At 53.3% G+C, this 17,763-nt stretch overlaps 1 protein-coding gene across 7 annotated transcripts in view; it reads left to right on the forward strand.

Annotated features, from left to right (window-relative positions):
* Nucleotides 1-16,825, forward strand: part of TBC1D14 (TBC1 domain family member 14) — a 108,721-nt gene extending 91,896 nt beyond the window's left edge. For 5 of the 7 annotated variants that reach the window (XM_005208346.5, XM_024993439.2, XM_059887666.1 and 2 more), the window contains 2 exons: nucleotides 10,611-10,869; nucleotides 14,341-16,825. In XM_005208346.5, coding sequence (XP_005208403.1) covers nucleotides 10,611-10,869; nucleotides 14,341-14,406 — 325 coding nt within the window. In that variant the 3' untranslated portion in view covers nucleotides 14,407-16,825. 7 annotated transcript variants of the gene reach the window in all.
* The last annotated feature ends 938 nt before the right edge of the window (nucleotides 16,826-17,763 follow it).

Genomic DNA, 17,763 nt, shown 5'->3' on the forward strand with positions numbered 1-17,763 from the left:
CTCTCAAAGTCATGTCCATTGAGTCGGTGATGCCATCCAACCATCTCATCCTCTGTCGTTCCCTTCTCCTCCTGCCCTCAATCGTTCCCAGCATCAGGGTCTTTTCAAATGAATCAATTCTTCACATCAGGTGGCCAAAATATTGGAGTTTCAGCTTTAGCATCAGAGCTTCCAATGAATATTCAGGACTGATTTCCTTTAGGATGGACTGGTTGAATCTCCTTGCAGTCCAAGGGACTCTCAAGAGTCTTTTCCAACTTTCTTTATAGTCCAACTCTCACATCCATACATGACTACTGGAAAAACCATAGCCTTGACTAGACGGACCTTTGTTGGCAAAGTAATGTCTCTGCTTTTTAATATGTTGTCTAGGTTGGTCATAACTTTCCTTCCAAGGAGTAAGCGTCTTTTAATTTCGTGGCTGCAGTCACCATCTGCAGTGATTTTGGATCCAAAAAAAATAAAGTCAGCCACTGTTTCCGTTGTTTCCCCATCTATTTGCCATGAAGTGATGGGACCAGATGCCATGATCTTATTAGCTTTCTAAATGTTGAGTTTTAAGCCAACTTCTTCACTTTCATCAAGAGGCTCTTTAGTTCTTCTTTACTTTCTGCCATAAGTCTGGTGTCGTCTGTGTATCTGAGGTTATTGATATTTCTCCTGGCAGTCTCGATTCCAGCTTGTGCTTCATCCAGCCCAGTACCTAAAAACTCCTCCAGAGCAAAGTTGTCTTGCTGAGCAGCAGGTGTTTGAGTTGCATCTGGCACCCCATGTGGGGGCCTCCTCAGCGTATGTGCGGAGGGTGGGAGGAGGTTTCGGAGCCTGAGGCTGGGGGACCTTCAGGCAGAAGGACTCACATAGCCTGTGGTCACTGGTGCACCCACCCCCGCCTGGCGGATGACAGAGCCTGGGTGCTGAGGTAGGGTTCACATTACTTACCTGCTGTCTGCAGCCCCTGCTCAGGGCTGGTGCCTAACGTGGAAACACCTTTGGGATCAAATTGGAGGGTGCTCTAGGGGCTCAGAGGTGGTTCTCTCTGCTTGCTTCCAGGATTGTGGGGGGAAGAGTTAGGCTTGTTAATTAGTTTCAACGGAGACTTACATAACTACCTTCACTTTTTAAATGTGTGTGGTTCTCTGTTGTTTCATGTTGTTTTATGTAATCGCACAGAATCCAAGGAGGCTGAGTAGTTACCTAGCAGTGTCTATGCTCCTTGTCTGAGTTTTTAGGACACTGGGAGCATCGTGGTGGGGTGGGCTGGGGTTCAGGGCCACTTCCCAAGCCAGCGCTGGGGGCGGAAGCTCCTTCGTAGGAGCCAGTGGGTGGGGAATGCTCTGGGCACAGCTGGACGTCGGTGGTTGAAGGTCCAGGTCTCCGGTGGTGTCTTCTCAGTGAGGACATTGCGAGGTGAGTTTTCCCCTTTTGTTGTTCAGTCGCCAAGTCACGTCCGACTCTGTGACCCCACGGACTGCAGCATGCCAGGCTCCCCTGTCCTTTACAATATCCCGGGTTTGCTCAGACTCACATCCATTGAGGCAATGATGCCATCCAACCATTTTGTCCTCTGTCATCCCCTTCTCCTCCTGCCTTCAGTCTTTCCCAGCATCAGGGTCTTTTCCAATAAGTCAGCTCTTCTCATCAGGTGGCCAAAGTATTGGAGCTTCGGCGTCAGCATCAGTCCTTCCAATGATTGTTCAGGCTTGATTTCCTTTGGAACTGACTGGTTTGATCCTTTCCTCTTTTCAGTTCAGTTCAGGCGCTCAGTCATGTCCGACTCTTTGCGACCCCATGAATTGCAGCACGCCAGGCCTCCCTGTCCATCACCAACTCCCGGAGTTCACTCAGACTCACGTCCATCGAGTCGGTGATGGATGTGAGTCTGAGTGTCATCCAGCCATCTCATTCTCTGTTGTCCCCTTCTCTTCCTGCCCCCAATCCCTCCCAGCATCAAAGTCTTTTCCAATGAGTAAACTCCTTGCATGAGGTGGCCAAAGTACTGGAGCTTCAGATTTAGCATCATTCCCTCCAAAGAACACCGAGGACTGATCTCCTGTAGAATGGACTGGTTGGATCTCCTTGCAGTCCAAGGGGACTGTCAAGAGTCTTCTCCAACACCACAGTTCAAAAGCATGAATTCTTCAGCGCTCAGCTTTCTTCACAGTCCAACTCTCACATCCATACATGACTACTGGAAAAACCATAGCCTTGACTAGACAGACCTTTGTTGGCAAAGTAATGTCTCTGCTTTTGAATATGCTATCTAGGTTGGTCATAACTTTCCTTCCAAGGAGTAAGCGTCTTTTAATTTCATGGCTGCATTCACCATCTACAGTGATTTTGGAGCCCCCCAAAATAAAGTCAGCCACTGTTTCCACTGTTTCCCCACCTATTTCCCATGAAGTGATGGGACCAGATGCCATGATCTTAGTTTTCTGAATGTTGAGCTTTAAGCTAACTTTTTCACTCTCCTCTTTCACTTTCATCAAGAGGCTTTTTAGTTCCTCTTCACTTTCTGCCATAAGGGTGGTGTCATCTGCATATCTGAGATTATTGATATTTCTCCCAGCAATCTTGATTCCAGGTTGTGCTTCTTCCAGCCCAGTGTTTCTCTTGACATACTCTGCATATAAGTTAAATAAGCAGGGTGACAATATACAGCCTTGACGTACTCCTTTTCCTGTTTGGAACCAGTCTGTTCCATGTCCAGTTCTAACTGTTGCTTCCTGACCTGCATACAGGTTTCTCAAGAGGCAGGTCAGGTGGGCTGGTATTTCCATCTCTTTCAGAATTTTTCTGGAGAAGGAAATGGCAACCCACTCCAGTGTTCTTGCCTGGAGAATCCCAGGGACGGGGGAGCCTGGTGGGCTGCCGTCTATGGGGTCGCACAGAGTTGGACACGACTGAAGCGACTTAGCAGCAGCAGAATTTTCCACAGTTTATTGTGATCCACACAGTCAAAGGCTTTGGCATAGTCAATAAAGCAGAAATAGATGTTTTTCTGGAACTCTCTTGCTTTTTCGATGATCCAGCAGATGTTGGCAAGTTGATCTCTGGTTCCTCTGCCTTTTCTAAAACCAGCTTGAACATCTGAAAGTTCACGGTTCACGTATTGCTGAAGCCTGGCTTGGAGAATTTTGAGCATTACTTTACTAGCATGTGAGATGAGTGCAATTGTGCAGTAGTTTGAGTATTCTTTGGCATTGCCTTTCTTTGGGATTGGAATGAAAACTGACCTTTTCCAGTCCTGTGGCCACTGCTGAGTTTTCCAAATTTGCTGGCATATTGAGTGCAGCACTTTCACAGCATCATCTTTCAGGATTTGAAATAGCTCAACTGGAATTCCATCACCTCCACTAGCTTTGTTTGTAGTGATGCTTTCTAAGGCCCACTTGACTTCACATTCCAGGATGTCTGGCTCTAGGTGAGTGATCACGTCATCGTGATTATCTGGGTCGTGAAGATCTTTTTGTACAGTTCTTCTGTGTATTCCTGACACCTCTTATTAATATCTTCTGCTTCTGTTAGGTCCATACCATTTCTGTCCTTTATTGAGCCCATCTTTGCATGAAATGTCTCCTTGGTATCTCTAATTTTCTTGAAGAGATCTCTAGTCTTTCCCATTCTGTTGTTTTCCTCTATTTCTTTGCATTGATCGCTGAAGAAGGCTTTCTTATCTCTTCTTGCTGTTCTTTGGAACTCTGCATTCAGATGCTTATATCTTTCCTTTTCTCCTTTGCTTTTTACTTCTCTTGTTTTCACAGCTATTTGTAAGGCCTTCTCAGACAGCCATTTTGCTTTTTTACATTTCTTTTCCATGGGGATGGTGTTCATCCCTGTCTCTTGTACAATGTCACGAACCTCAGTCCATAGTTCATCAGGCACTCTTATCTATCAGATCTAGGCCCTTAAATCTATTTCTCACTTCCACTGTATAATCATAAGGGATTTGATTCCTCTTTTACCTCAGGCTAAAACTTCCGTTTCTGCATCCTCCCTTCACTTGTGATTTCCTCACCTGGGGTTTTTCCAGTGGTCATGTATGGATGTGAGAGTTGGACCACAAAGAAGGCTGAGTGCTGAAAAATTGATGCTTTTGAACTGTGGTGCTGGAGAAGACTCTTGAGAGTCCCTTGGACTGCAAGGAGATCCAAACAGTTAATTCTAAAGGAAATCAGTCCTGAATATTTATTGGAAGGATTGATGGTGAAGCTCCAGTACTTTGGCCACCTGATGTGAAGAGCTGACTCATTGGAAAAGACCCTGATGCTGGGAAAGATTGAACGCGGGAGGAGAAGGGGCTGACAGGATGAGATGGTTGGATAGTGTCACTGACTCAATGGACATGAGTTAGAGTGAGCTCTAGGAGATGGTGAAGGACAGAGAAGCCTGGCGTGCTGCAGTCCACGGGGTTGCAAAGCGTCGGACTCGACTGAGTGACTGACCACCACCACCACCTGTAAAATGGAGACGATGACGGCTCTTCCTCAGGGGTGGCCGTGGCTGACTCAGGTGGAGCGTGTAGGGCAGCGCCAGGCCTGGGAGCGTGTGCTGCTTGTTGACTCTGAGGAGCAGCGCAGGACGGCGTCAGTTCTCCCACCATCGATTTCTGAGAAGCAGCTTCTGCCTCCAGGCCTGGCTTCCCCGTCTCCCTTCCCTGGCCTGCTCCCTGTTTGTAGGCCAGCAGTTAGGTGAGACGTCGCCACTGGAAACGTGAAGCCTTGGCAGGAAAAAGGAAAACCAAAAACAAAATTGTTCTATTCCCCTTACATACATCACGGGGGAAGTAGGGACACACGGTTTCCATACGTCACGGGGGACGTGGGGACACATGTTTACATACATCACGGGGGACGTGGGGACACATGTTTACATACGTCATGCGGGAAATGGGGACACATGTTTACATACATCACGGGGGACGTGGGGACACACGGTTTACATACATCACAGGGGACGTGGGGACACACGGTTTCCATACATCACGGGGGACGTGGGGACACACGTTTCCATACATCACGGGGGACGTGGGGACACACGTTTCCATACATCACGGGGGACGTGGAGACACACGTTTCCATACATCACGGGGGACGTGGGGACACACGGTTTACATACGTCACGGGGGACGTGGGGACACACAGTTTGTCTTCGTTGTCTTTTATGTGCCTTTAGCCCCTTTGTTAGTTTAGCAATATAGAAGGACATTTCTTTTGTAATTAGTTGAGTTGGTACCTAAAGCTGTCATTTAAAAAGTAGTTTTATTTAGTTGCCAGAGCTGGGTCTTCACTGCTGCACGGGCTTTCCTCTGCTTGTGGCGGGTGGGCTTACTCCCTCGTGCCCTGTGCGGGCTCTCGTGGTGGTGGTGGTGGTGCAGACTACAGGCTCCAGGCCACAAGGGCTTCAGTAGTTGTCACTCCTAGGCTCAGTGGTTGCGGTTTCCGGGCTGTTGGCACAGGCTCAGCAGTTCTGATGAACTCTCAGAACTGTTACTCTCTTACTTAGTTCTTAGTTACTCAGTTGCTTAGTTACTTCCAGGCATGGTCTTCCCATAGCACTGATCGAACCTGTCTCTCCTGCATTGGCCACCGAGCCCCCAGAGCAGCCCTGAAGCTGTCCTTTTTTGATACCCAGTGCAGTAACGTGCAGTCGTACTGGGGAGCACAGGACGCCTGTCCTGCGGGTGAGAAGTCCTGGGGCTCCCGCTTCCTGTGCGGGAAGTGCACCACAGTCCTGGGAGGGCCGGGGAGCCTTCCCTTTCTGTCCTGCCTTCCTCATGCTCATCCTGCTTGGAGCTCATCCTGCTTGGAGAAGGATGATGCTCAGGGCTCCCTGTGGGGAGCAGGTGGGAAGCCCTGAGGCGGGGGGGGGGTTGGAGGGGCCACGTGCACGCAGCAGCCCCCTCATCCACGTGCTCTGACGGCGGGTGCTGGGCTACGGGCCACGCTGGGCTCACCTCGGCCCTGCGGTAGCCGAGTGGCTGTCCACCCGCACCTGATAAGCTCTTCCGATAGTAAGCGTGAGAGCATTGTTTCCGAGTCCTGTTCACTCACTGGTTTTGACTCTGAGCCGCTGAAGATACAGGGAAGCATTTGACAGCTGCTGCTGCTGAACAGTTTTCCAGTGAAAGGGGAGGTAGGAGGGGAGGCAGGAAGTCTGGGGACCCTGGAGCTGTCTGAACGCCGCGCTCTAGGGGAGGATGGGAGGGGAACACTTCCTCGGAGGCAGGAGGCTGGCAGGCAGGGACCCTGGACTCTTGGGTGGGGCACAGATGGCCCCGGGCAGGAGCCCAGGGGCAGGGAGCTGGCTGCTGGAAGGCCTCCTGGGTCTCGGGGCTCAGAGTAGGGAGGGCGGCTAGGGTTCCATCCCCGTTTGATGGCTGTCATGAGACGGACGTGTGAGGGGCCGTGTGAGCAGCTGATGGGAGAGGCCCAGCCCAGCCCAGGCGCAAGAAGCAGCCTTCCCGGGAGGGCCATCTAAGGCCGAGCAGTGGTGAGGAGACATGTTGTCAGGGGAAAACTTCTACATGCTTTTCTTTAAAAGGCACGTTTTATTTAAGATACAGTAAGATTCGAGGCCTTAACGCTTCCGTTTCAGTACCTGAAGATAGTAAATGGTACTGTGTATCAGACAGTCTATAGTTTCCACATGAACGACAAGCTTGGTGATCAGGTCTCTGTCTTGTTTTGACTTTGCAGCAGCATTTGACATTCTTTACTCTGTGATTCCAGAATATTTCCTTTATCTGGCACTATCTATACACAAACTGTCGCCAGCCCCAGAGCCCTCCTGTGAACTTCAAATTGATTCACGTATCCACCTGGATGTCCCGTGACTTGAGCTCAGGTCCGAGCCAGAGGTCCCACAGCTCCACGCATGGAGTTGCCCTCAGACCCGTCCGCCGCGTTGCCCGTGAGGTGCGTCCGCGTCCGCTCTGCTTCGGGCTGCCCCCCTCTGCTGCAGTCCGGTGCCGACCCGCCTGGTGGGTCCAGTGGCCGCGCTGGCAAGGCCTGCGTTCCCCTGCAAGAGCTCAGCACAGTGGACGGGCCCCTCCCCGGCTCAGCGCCTTCACTCGTTTTCCATCTCATGCAGAAGGAAGCCTGCAGGCCTTGCGGCAGCATGTAGGGTCCACACGCTGGGCCCCGGTGCCCGAAGGCATCCTCACGGGTTCTCCCTTTGGCCGTTACGGCTTCGAGCGCAGTGGCTCCTGGCCCGTCAGCAGACGCACTGGGTTCCTCTGCCTCCGAGCTGAGCTGAGTGCTCCACGTGCACTCTATCTGGGGCTTCCTCCTCCAGGCTTTGCGGAAGTGTCGCTTTTCAGTCACACGCTCTCCCTGACCGTCCTGTTCACACACCCAGACTGCCGGTCCCTGCCTCCCACCCTGCTTTTTATTTGAATGCACATCGGACGTTCTTTGTGCTTCATTCAGCCTTTCTACCCACGAGGGCAGGGAAAGCTGTCTGTTCTGCTGGATTCTGCGTATTCTCACCACAAAGAACAGTGGCTGGCGTAGAGCAGGCTTTAAAAGCCGTTTATGATGTGCGGCTTAAAATCAGCAGGGCTCAGATCTCAAGAGCTGCTCATGGAGTGATGGGGGTGGTCTGCAGGATCGAGCAGGAGGGCATCACAAGCCTTCAGCAAGGCGTTGCTTTGCGGGGGTGGCGGGGAGGACTCGGCTTGGCTAGTTCATCCTGAGCTCAATGTGAGTTTTTGCACTTTGAACAGTTTCTGCACCAGAAATGCTACCTGCAGATAATCTGTATTTGCCAACTCAGCAAGGCAGGTGGTTGCTAACAGCTTGACTGGTGAATTCTTGTGAATTTAAAAAAAAATGTAAATTGAGGGACCTCCCCGGTGGTCCAGTGGTCAAGGCTTTGCGATTCCAATGCAGAGGGCTCAGGTTTGATCGCTGGTTGGGGAGCTAAGCTCCCACACGCCATGTGGCCAAAAAATAAAGTTTTGAAAAAAAAAAGTATCTATTAAAAAATGTTAGTTGAAGAGGGTTAGGTTGATCATACTTCTGAGTTCATGGTAAACTAGTCACTATTTCATTTAAGTCGTTTGTCTGTAGTTACTCTTTTTATCCCATCCTCATTCTGTTCCATAGACAATACTTCTAATGTGTTTAAAATGTATTTTTTTTTGATACATTTTTAAAACCACGTAACAGTAAGTATCAGGGGAACTACTGCTCCCTGCCGTGAGGGTGGCACTCTTGATCACTGGGACATCAGCTTCACAGTGGATCTGAAGCAGTTTACAAAGACCACGCACAAATCTGAACTGAAGAATATTGTGTTAGAGAAAGTTCTTCTGTTGTTTCTCTCTTTGCCTGTAGCCACTCAATTTTATCAGTCTTCTTTTGCCCTTAAGACTACTCTGCTTTTAAGATGTAAAGGTGTGATTTTTCGCTTGTGAATCGGCAGGTAAATGGTATTGGGGATTAGGTCACTTGCTTTTCATTTTTTAAAAATAAAATGTCCTCTACAGTTGAGAATGTTCAGATTGGGACTCAAAACAAAGATCTCTTAGCGCTCTCTCAAACTGTGTTCTAGACCCAGTGATGAGGTGGCTTTCTGTTTTTTGAGACAGTAGGATGCTCAGGCAGAGGCCTGTTGTGGCTTTAAAGGTAAGGGGGTCTTCTCTCGCCTGTGCTCGAGGGCTCATGGCCCACGCTGGGCTCCAGGCCACGGGTGCAGGGCCTAGTTCTTTAGGAGCTGCAGTGGTTTTTCTCAGACCTCTGTGTCCCTCTTCGAGCATCTGATTTGAAATCTAACCTCTCTTGAATCTCTGTTTTTAAAGCACTGACAAGGGGTGGCCCTGAATGTGTGTTGCTCAGTCGTGTCCGACGCTTTGCGACCCTGTGGACTGCAGCACCTCAGGCTGCCCTGTCCATCACCAACTCCCGGAGCTTGCTCAGACTCATGTCCTTTGAGTCGGTGATGCCATCCAATCATCTCATCTTGTCCCCTTCTCCTCCTACCTTCGGTCTTTCCCAGCATCAGGGTCTTTTCCAGTGAGTCAGTTCTTCTCATCAGGTGGCCAAAGTATTGGAGCCTCAGCAACAGTCCTTCCAATGAATATTCAGGTTTGATTTCCTTTAGGACTGACCGGTTGGATCTCCTTGGAGTCCGTGGGACTCTCGAGAGTCTTCTCCAGCACCGCAGTTCAGAAGCATCAGTTCTTTGGCGCTCAAGCCACCTTTGTGGTCCAGCTCTCACATCCATACGTGACTGCTGGAAAAACCATAGCTTTGACTAGACGGAGCTTTGTCGGCAAAGTAACGAGCATTATGGGGTCTTCGTTAGCTTGCTGGGTTGAATGCATGCCTTCAAGCATGCCCGTTCCCCAGGTCCTAGAGGAAAGGCTGTGTTGGGGGCAGAGCACCCTTCCAGGGGTGAGGGTGGAGTTCACACCCTGAAGGTCTCGGCAGGCAGAGAGCCTTGCAACTTGTGAGCAGACTTGCCAGCGTGGTGCAGACCCCACTGCAGGAGAGTCTTGCTGTAAAGGCTGGGTGACAGGACCTCCTGACCAAGGCGGTCTGCAGCCTGAGCGCAGCACCTGAGTTCAAGTGCCTTCACGGCCCTTGCGTGTCTCTTGGAGTCAGCGTGGGCACTCAGGGAATACTGCAGCCTGTGGAAAAGTGATTTCCCAGGAGCAGTGAGGACTATCTGGTGGGAGGGCAGTGAGACCCGCTCCCTGACACCTGTGACATCCCGGAGTGGCCTGGGGGCTTGTGGACACAGGTGTGTCACACAGATGCCAGATGCTGGGCCCGATGTAGGGGGCGGATGGGAGCTCCCTGCCTGGGGGCAGCATCTGTGGGGAGGGTGGGGGCGGACAGCGCGTCCTCAGAGCACTGGGGTCGAGGGAGCCCAGGTGGGTGGCGCATCCGTCTGGGTGTGGGGTCAGGAGATGCCCCGGATTCGGCCCCGGGGCGGCGGGAGGACTGGGCTCCACACAGTCAGCCTGGACTCACCTGCCTGTTGCCATGCTCCGGTCACCCGAGACTGTGTGCTTGGTGGTTTGAATTGCGATTGTCAACAGTCTTTTAAGGGAATGCATAGCTGTGTCTCACTTACTGTTTTCACCTGATAGTTTTAAATATGAGATCAGTTTCCTGTGATCCACCGTCAGATTTACTTGAAAACTGTACCCTGTTCCTTTTGTGGCCCCTGCCGGGAGGAACGTGTGCAGCACTCCTCAGACACCAGGTGCGTGCGCGTCGATTCAGTTATACGTTTCCGTTTGCAGTTTTTATTTCCCACCAAGCGAAGCTCTGCCTGCCTTATTGACTTAACGTCTAGCGCCTGCCTCAGAGTGATAATGAGCACAGAGTAGGTTCGTGATAAACGCATTGCATGCAGTACGGTGTCTAATTCGGAAGCTGTGTGTTGTTTGAGATTCTTTGTGAAAGCTGATCATGCTGTTTTAGAAAATGTTTGAATTGACCTTCAGCGTGAATGCAGGCCAGAGCCCTTCCACCAGCTCCCCCCACTCCCAGGACTTGAAGTGTGAAAGGGCCTAAGCTCAGGAGCGCCAGCGAGGATCGGCCCTGAGCCAGGGTTCCGTCGTGGAACCTCTGGGACCTGACGCCCCCTCTCTCCCCCAGGATCTTCACTCTCTACAGCAAGTCCCTGCCCCTCGACCTGGCCTGCCGGGTCTGGGACGTGTTCTGCCGAGACGGGGAGGAGTTCCTGTTCCGCACGGCCCTGGGCCTCCTTAGGCTGTTCCAGGACGTCCTGACCAGGATGGACTTCATTCACGTGGCGCAGTTCCTCACGCGGCTGCCGGAGGACCTGCCCGCCGAGGAGTTCTTTGCTTCCATTGCCAGCATTCAGATGCAAAGTCGAAACAAGAAGTGGGCTCAGGTGAGTGGGCTTTTGTTCCCTATCCCGTCTGGTTGAGGAAGCGGGTTATGTGGAGCGCCCTGTGAGGAACCAGCCCTCTAGAAGGTGCCCTGGATTTGGGGCCTGGCTCTGCCACACAGAGTCTTAGACAGTCGTTTCCTCTTTGAGCGAAGGAGCTGGAGAAGAAAAATCTCCCCACCCTTCCTACAGGGGCTTCCCAGGGGGCTCGGATGGTAAAGAACCTGCCTACAATTCAGGAGATGAAGGTTTGATCCCTGGGTGGGAGGATCCCCTAGAGAAGAGAAGGGCAACCTGCTTCAGCGTTCTTGCCTGGAGTATTCCCATGGACACAGGAGCCTGGGGGTCCAGTCCCCGGGGTCGCAGAGAGTCAGGCACGACCGGGCGACTAAACAGCAGTGGCAGCACAGGGCCCTCCGCCTGGTGACAGCGTTTTGTAAACCAAGCTTCCCCCCTGTTTTTAAATCCCAGAGACAGAGAGCCAAGGGGGCTGACCTGTCGCCATCGCACCGACAGAGGAGGAGGCCCAGAGACGGGCTGTGTGTCCTCAGTGTGGGAGGGGAGGGGCAGGGAGGGCTCCCCAGACGTGTTGCTGGGGCTCCGGCAGCTGCCCTCAGGGCCGTCCGGCGACCGCATGGGAGCGCGTCCTCCCGGGCTCCCCGCTTCCCCTCTGGACTTCGCTCCTAGGCCTGGTTCCTAGTCTTTATCCTATGAAAGGGAACTAGAACACCCGGCCGCAGGAGCTGTGTGTGCTCAGTCCGCCTGAGCAGCAAGTCTGGGGGAGGCTTGTCCTTGCCATACAGTGCTTGTTCCTGATTTACAGGTTTTTTTATTAGTGGAAGATTTAAAGTACATTCAAAATAGAAGAAGAGAGAATAGCCAATCCCCGTGAGCCTGTCAAGTATCCCATCAGCTTTCAGATTTCTGTTTTCAGACATCAGCAGTAGCTTTGTCGTTTGCTTGAATCAAGATCTGGATAAGGCCTACACGTTGTAATTGGATGACAGTCTTCTGCGTCTTCTTACAGTGCACAGGGTGACCCTCCCTTTCCACTTCTCCCTCCCCTTTACTTAGTGAAGAAACGAGGCCACGTCCAGTAGCAGTTGTCACAGTGCGGATTTTGCTCCTTCTGTCCCTGTGGTGTTCATCGTGGCCCTTCTGCTCTCTTTCCTGTAAATTGACAGACCTGGAGGCTCGAGGAGGTTCCCAGTTTTTATGTTTGGCCAGATTACTTCACAGGTGATTTGACTGTCTCTCTCTGATCTTAGTTAGCGGCCTGTTTATTTTTGTTTCACAGCTTTAATAATTTACAGTACCATAAACTTCACCCCTTTTAGAGTACACAGTTTATTACCCAGAGAGGGTCCCCTCTGCCCTGGGCCCTGCGGTCTGCCCCCGAGCTGGTCCTCTCTCGCCAGCTGTGATGCTCTCTGGCTGGTGGCCTGCCTTCCTGCCAGGTCTTTAGGGAAAGAGCACAGCTGCTGTGGGCCCTTGGGTAACACTGTGAAACGCTCCCCTGGTTTTACCAGCCAGAGGGCGGGGGCACTGCTCTCTGCTTAGCTAAGCGCTATGAGTTACAGTTCTGAACTAAATGCATTCAGTTTATGAAAAGGGGTGAAGTGCTGACCCATGCGACAGAACGGGTGCACCTTCAGAGCATGGCGCTAAGTGAGAAAGCCAGACTGCAGAGCACGCACTGCGAGGCCCCGTTCCCGTGCAGTTTCAGAAGGGAGCTGTAGAGATGGGACGTGGCGCGTGGGGGGCAGGGGCTACCTGTGCCCCTGTGAAAATGCCCTGAAATTGGCTGTGCCGAGGGCCGCATGTTATCTGTGAGTATATTAAAAGCCACCAAATTGAACACACAAAGTGGGTGAATTTTACTTATGGTGTGTGAGTTATGTCTCAGTAAGCTGTTAAAAAAACACAAACCTCAGCTCCTGTGTGAGCAGGACCGGCTATATAATTATCAGGGATCTGGTGAGAGGGAAAAAGAGCCTTTCTCTGATTAAGAAATAAATAGGCAACACGCGATGAAGGTATGGGGCCTCGTGTTCAGAATCAGTGTCAAGGGTTTGAGGATGGAGACTGCAGAGCGCTGGGCTGGGCAGGGCCTCTGAGTGGGGTCCCCGCTGGACTGTGCAGGTGCATGCCCACCTGTGTGTGAGCGTGCTCTGGAGTCTCCCGGGACTCGGCCCCTTCCACTCACGCTCTGAAGTAGGTGCAGAGAGCCAGGGCCCTTCCTGATGACCGTGCCCGTCACTCAGAGCCCTCGCTGCTTTGGCTGTCCGTCTCGCACAGCTGTGGTCTGCTGACCTCCCTGTGTGTTTCATAGTCCGCCCCCGCCCCTGTCCACACACCGGCAGAAACATGCACAGACGGACGGGCCGAGTCCAGATCTGCCATTCTGCTTCTTGCGTTTCAGGTGAACATTACCGGTTAGGACCGGGTCACAGGTTATCCGAGAGTAGGCGCCCCTGATAGTGGGTGTGATGGAAGTTGGCCTGGCAGTGGGTTCCAGGTGCCATGGGAATTGTGGTTTGTGCCCGTTTCTCTAAATACGGTGCTTAAGGGTAAGATCCTGCTGTGCTTTAGCAAACAGTTAAGTGGTTGTGTTTGGCTGGCCTTCTCACTCAGGAAGAGAAGGGGGCTTCTATCTGCCGTTAGCCCTTCTGTGCCGTGTATTTGAAACCCTCATACCCCCTGTAATTTGTACTTCGCCTAAAGAGGTCCAGTGCTGGGCCCAAGGAGGTTCAGGAACTGGTGCTCTGGAGATCCCCTTGGTTCCGAAAGAAGACCCATGTAAGTGTGGATCCGTGTGAGTGGTGTGGCCTTTAGCGGGTCGCTCGTGTGAGTGTCTACCGCTCCCTGCCTTCCACGCTGTGCGGGTTACACGGCTGCTCTGTGGGAGGTGCCTGGCGGTGCTCTGCGTGGCTGCAGCACTTGGGCCCGTCCTGTCCCTGCTGTTGTTAAGCGATCACAGTGGGATGTCATGCTTTTAAAAATGAAGGTGTTAACTTAGAGCTCCGAGCAGCGAGGAGGAGGGAGCTAATCACCCTGGGGATGTGTGGAGAGGCCTGGCCGGGAGCTGGTGTCTTGCGGGCCTTCGAAGGATTAGTCATTCCCTGGTGAGGAGAAAGGGACGGGGCAGAGGGACCAGCAGCGTGGGAAGGCGCAAGGGCGTGTGAGCCTTCTGGAGGCAGGGCCTGGCTCCGCTGGTGGGGAGCGCGGGGGGCTGGAGCCAGACTGGAGAGGGCAGAGCCCAGGAGCCCGGCCTTGACTTCAGCGGCTGGTGCTCGGAGGGAAGTCCCTGGGCTAACGTTCTAGCCCAGAGAGGGTGTGACCTGGATTCCACGGTAGAAAGATGAGTCTGCAGGAATGTGGAAGGTGGACCAGAGGAGTGGCCACCAGGGAGGACGTGAGGACCTGTGTCCGTGTGTCGCCAGTCGCCCACCTGTGTCTCCCTGTGATTCCCAGGTGCTGACCGCCTTGCAGAAGGACAGCAGGGAAATGGAGAAAGGAAGCCCATCTCTGCGGCATTGACGAGGCAGGTGGACTCGTGATCAGCTGGGAAGCAGGCTCCACGTGGCACCTGTGTGGCTTCAGGCGGATGCCCTGGCAGCTCCGGAGGAGAGGGGCTGTTTCCACGTTTGATCCCTAATGCTGGAGTTGGCCTTAAACACAATACAACAAACAAACAAACACTTTTAAAGAATTAAACCAAGGCTAAGCCTTAAGAAGCTCAGTGGAATGACGACCATGGCCAACCACTGCGTATTCTGCATGGTTTAAAAATAGGGCAGTGGCTAATTCCCTCCCCTCATTTCAGCAAAAGTTGATTAAATTGTAATGCTTTTATGTCAACTACCGGAAAGTACATTACAATTTTTCATTAGCCAAGTTGCATGAGAAATGTTACTTGGGAGACCTCAGAGGTGGCATTGGCCCATATCTACATATTTTAGTCCAAAAGGGACTGCTGATTTTAGTTGCCGAGGTAATCCTTCCAGAGCCGCAGGTCGTGTTTTTAAAGCCCGCCTACCAAAGACAGCAGGACAGGAAGACGGGCTCTCAGAGGACAGCCACTGGTGCGCGTGGTCTCCCCGGAGCACACACGATCTGACCTTCAGGCTGACCTTTTACCACGTTGCCTTGACAAAATTCCAGCACCGGGGCTGACAGTGCACGCTCAGGTTCCGGGGGGTGCCCCGCTGTCCCAGAGCCCGCAGCCCCGTTTGTCCAGCAGTGGTGGCTCACCCAGACCCTGCGGCAGCAGAGACGGGCGTTAGAGCAGAGCCAGCCTCTCTGAGCCGGGCGAGGGGAGGCAAGACGCCCCGCCCCTGGCCGCCCGCTGGTTCCCCGGAGACTGGGCCAGCCCGCGTGGGGTGGGGCGCTCCTCCTGTCCCTGCAGGGCAGGTGTGGTCCCTGGGGCGGTGACCCTGACACGGTGGACTCAGTGGATGGCTGTGGGGACCCGGGCGAGCAGGACGCGTCCAGTTAGCTTGTCAGGAATTATCAGCATCCCCCCCCACTTCATTAGCCACCTTTTTGTCCCAGCTTTTCTTGATGCATTTGGCGAACCTTGCATTAAGAGCTTTGGTTATCTGAATTCAGAGACGTGAAGACCGTCGTCACAGAGAAGTCCAAAGGACAGGCCCGTCCGCATGGACACGGCTCCCACGCGCGCACGCGCCGGTCTCTGGGGGAGAGAGGGCCCGTGGGCACCTGCCGCCCAGCCGCCCTTCGCAGCCATACGCCCGCCCCCGGGGTGGAGCCTGACCACGGCGTTACTTTTATAGGTTTTTCTCCACCTGCCTTGCCCGCCGATGACACTTCAGGTACAAAGCAGGCTGCCCAGCCGCTGGCCGTCCTCATGCCCTCCACCCCGGCTCTGTCCCACGTGTCCTTTCCCCTTCGTGTTCCTGGCTGAACTCCCCGGGGAGCTTGCAGAGCATCCCCCACCACTTCCTGCCTCAGCCTTGAAGCACTGACCCGCCTGACCCCTTGGAGGAGGCCTTCTGTCTCCGCCGAGCGCTGAGGCAGCCGGTCCCGGACTCCTCAAGAGGCTGAGCGTAACCGGGCCAAAAACGGGCCGCCGGCCCCGTCACGCCCTTCCTCGTGGACGTACCTGGTCTCGTCCCATGACGTGGGCTTTCTGTTTGTGAAAGATGTGTATATTTTCTTACTGTACATAAAGACATTCCCAAAGTGGTGACAGAAGGCGCCGCAGCCAGGCCGCGGGCAGTTGCTGAGAATGCGTTTGTGCACCTCCACATGCCATCAGCCCCGCCCCGCCCTTGACGTGGCTGTTGGATGGTTCGACGTAAGTCTCTTTGGGTAGCACCGTATATGCATTGCGTTTTTAAGCAGGATTCCAGGCCATTCTGCAGCCCTTCCGGATCTGTAGTTTAGAGGACGTTTTCATGACCTGTTCAGGGACCACATGAGCTCTCTGCTGGCTTGCTGTGTCCACCTCGGAGTCTGGGAAGTTCAAGGTCCCAGTCCAGGGTCGCTCAGCCACTTGCCACAGAGGGCAGAGGGCTGCCGGACCGCACAGGGCTGCGCTTCTCTGCTTACTGTTCTGGTTTCGGAAAACTGGAAACAGAATTGGAAGCGCAGCCCCCTTGGGAAGTCGGCCATCTCCATTTCCGGTGCCACTGATTTTCAGAAGGTGAGATGTCAGGCTTGGGGCCTCTGTGGCTGGCACCTCAGAGCCGGTTGCTGTGTCCCCACCAGTTACTGAAATCTCATCTAGAACAATGTCCACTTTAAAGGGTACTTTTTAACTGCTCCGGTTTTGACTATTTTAAATAATTTGCTGATAACACTTGCTACATATCATGTTTTAATTGCTTGTACAGTTAACCTTTAATTTTATTTAGTAAAGTGTATCAAACTAGGGCTTTTTGAATTGTAAATACGTGGTTTTATTAAATAAAAAGTCATGTAAAATTGTTGCTTACATTCACTGCCGTTTGGTTTCAAGTTAGAGTTCTCACCCCGAAGTATGGTAAAATTTGACTTTGAGCATCGTGCTATTTGAATATTTTCAAATGCACTTACTAGTCTCAGTTAAATAAAAGAGGTGGTTCAGTTACGGTGATTTGGTCAGGGGATCGGAAAGTTAGCGCTGTCCCCCTTCCAGGCCGAGGGGAGCCCCAGGCTTGCTGCCCCTTGAGCCTGACCGCCTGCAGCTTTAGCCCCTGGTCACCCGGCCCACACACCTGCCCCGCTCACCTGCTCACAACCCCACCCCCGCACCTGCCCCCCATCCCAGAAGGGCGTCAGGGTCTCCGGGCCGGGCGTCAGGACCCCCAACCTGCCGGGTGCCCTGTGGTGTCCGCGGGTACCTGTGGTCTCTCCCCGTCCTGGGGGCGGAGACCAGTGGCGCTGCCCCGCCACGGTGGCGGTGCGCGTGAAGCGGTCCTCCAGGTCCCAGAGCCGGGCAGGGCAGTGGACTCTCACGTTGCTGGTGTGCGTGCTGGTCCTTCCGGGATCAGGTTCCCGGCTTCTGGGCCCTTTGGTCCCACGTCGCTGAGCCTTGCACGGCTCAGAAACAGCACCTTTCCTGTGCACGGGCGCCCTGCCCCAGGGCTCCGGGCCACTGCCCTGTGGTCTCCACCCCCTGCAGGCTGAGACTGGTGGAGCGTTATCGAGGGTTGACAGCTGGGGGTTCGCTCACTGCTCCACCCACACCATGCCTGGGACTCAGTCTCCAGGATGACCTCATTTATCTCCGCAGCAGGTCACGCCCTGTCCTCAGAGGTGTGGCTCAGAAGCCATCTGCTTGGGCCCCTCCACCCAATGGAGGGGCTCAGACTCTGGCCTGCGGCTCCCCAGCCCTTGCTCAGAAACACGGCTGGCTCCCCAGAGAACGTGTTGCTCTGGGGCTTCTGACCT

This window comes from Bos taurus, chromosome 6 (genome assembly GCF_002263795.3).
Source record: "Bos taurus isolate L1 Dominette 01449 registration number 42190680 breed Hereford chromosome 6, ARS-UCD2.0, whole genome shotgun sequence".
NCBI classification, from domain to species: Eukaryota; Metazoa; Chordata; class Mammalia; order Artiodactyla; family Bovidae; genus Bos; species Bos taurus.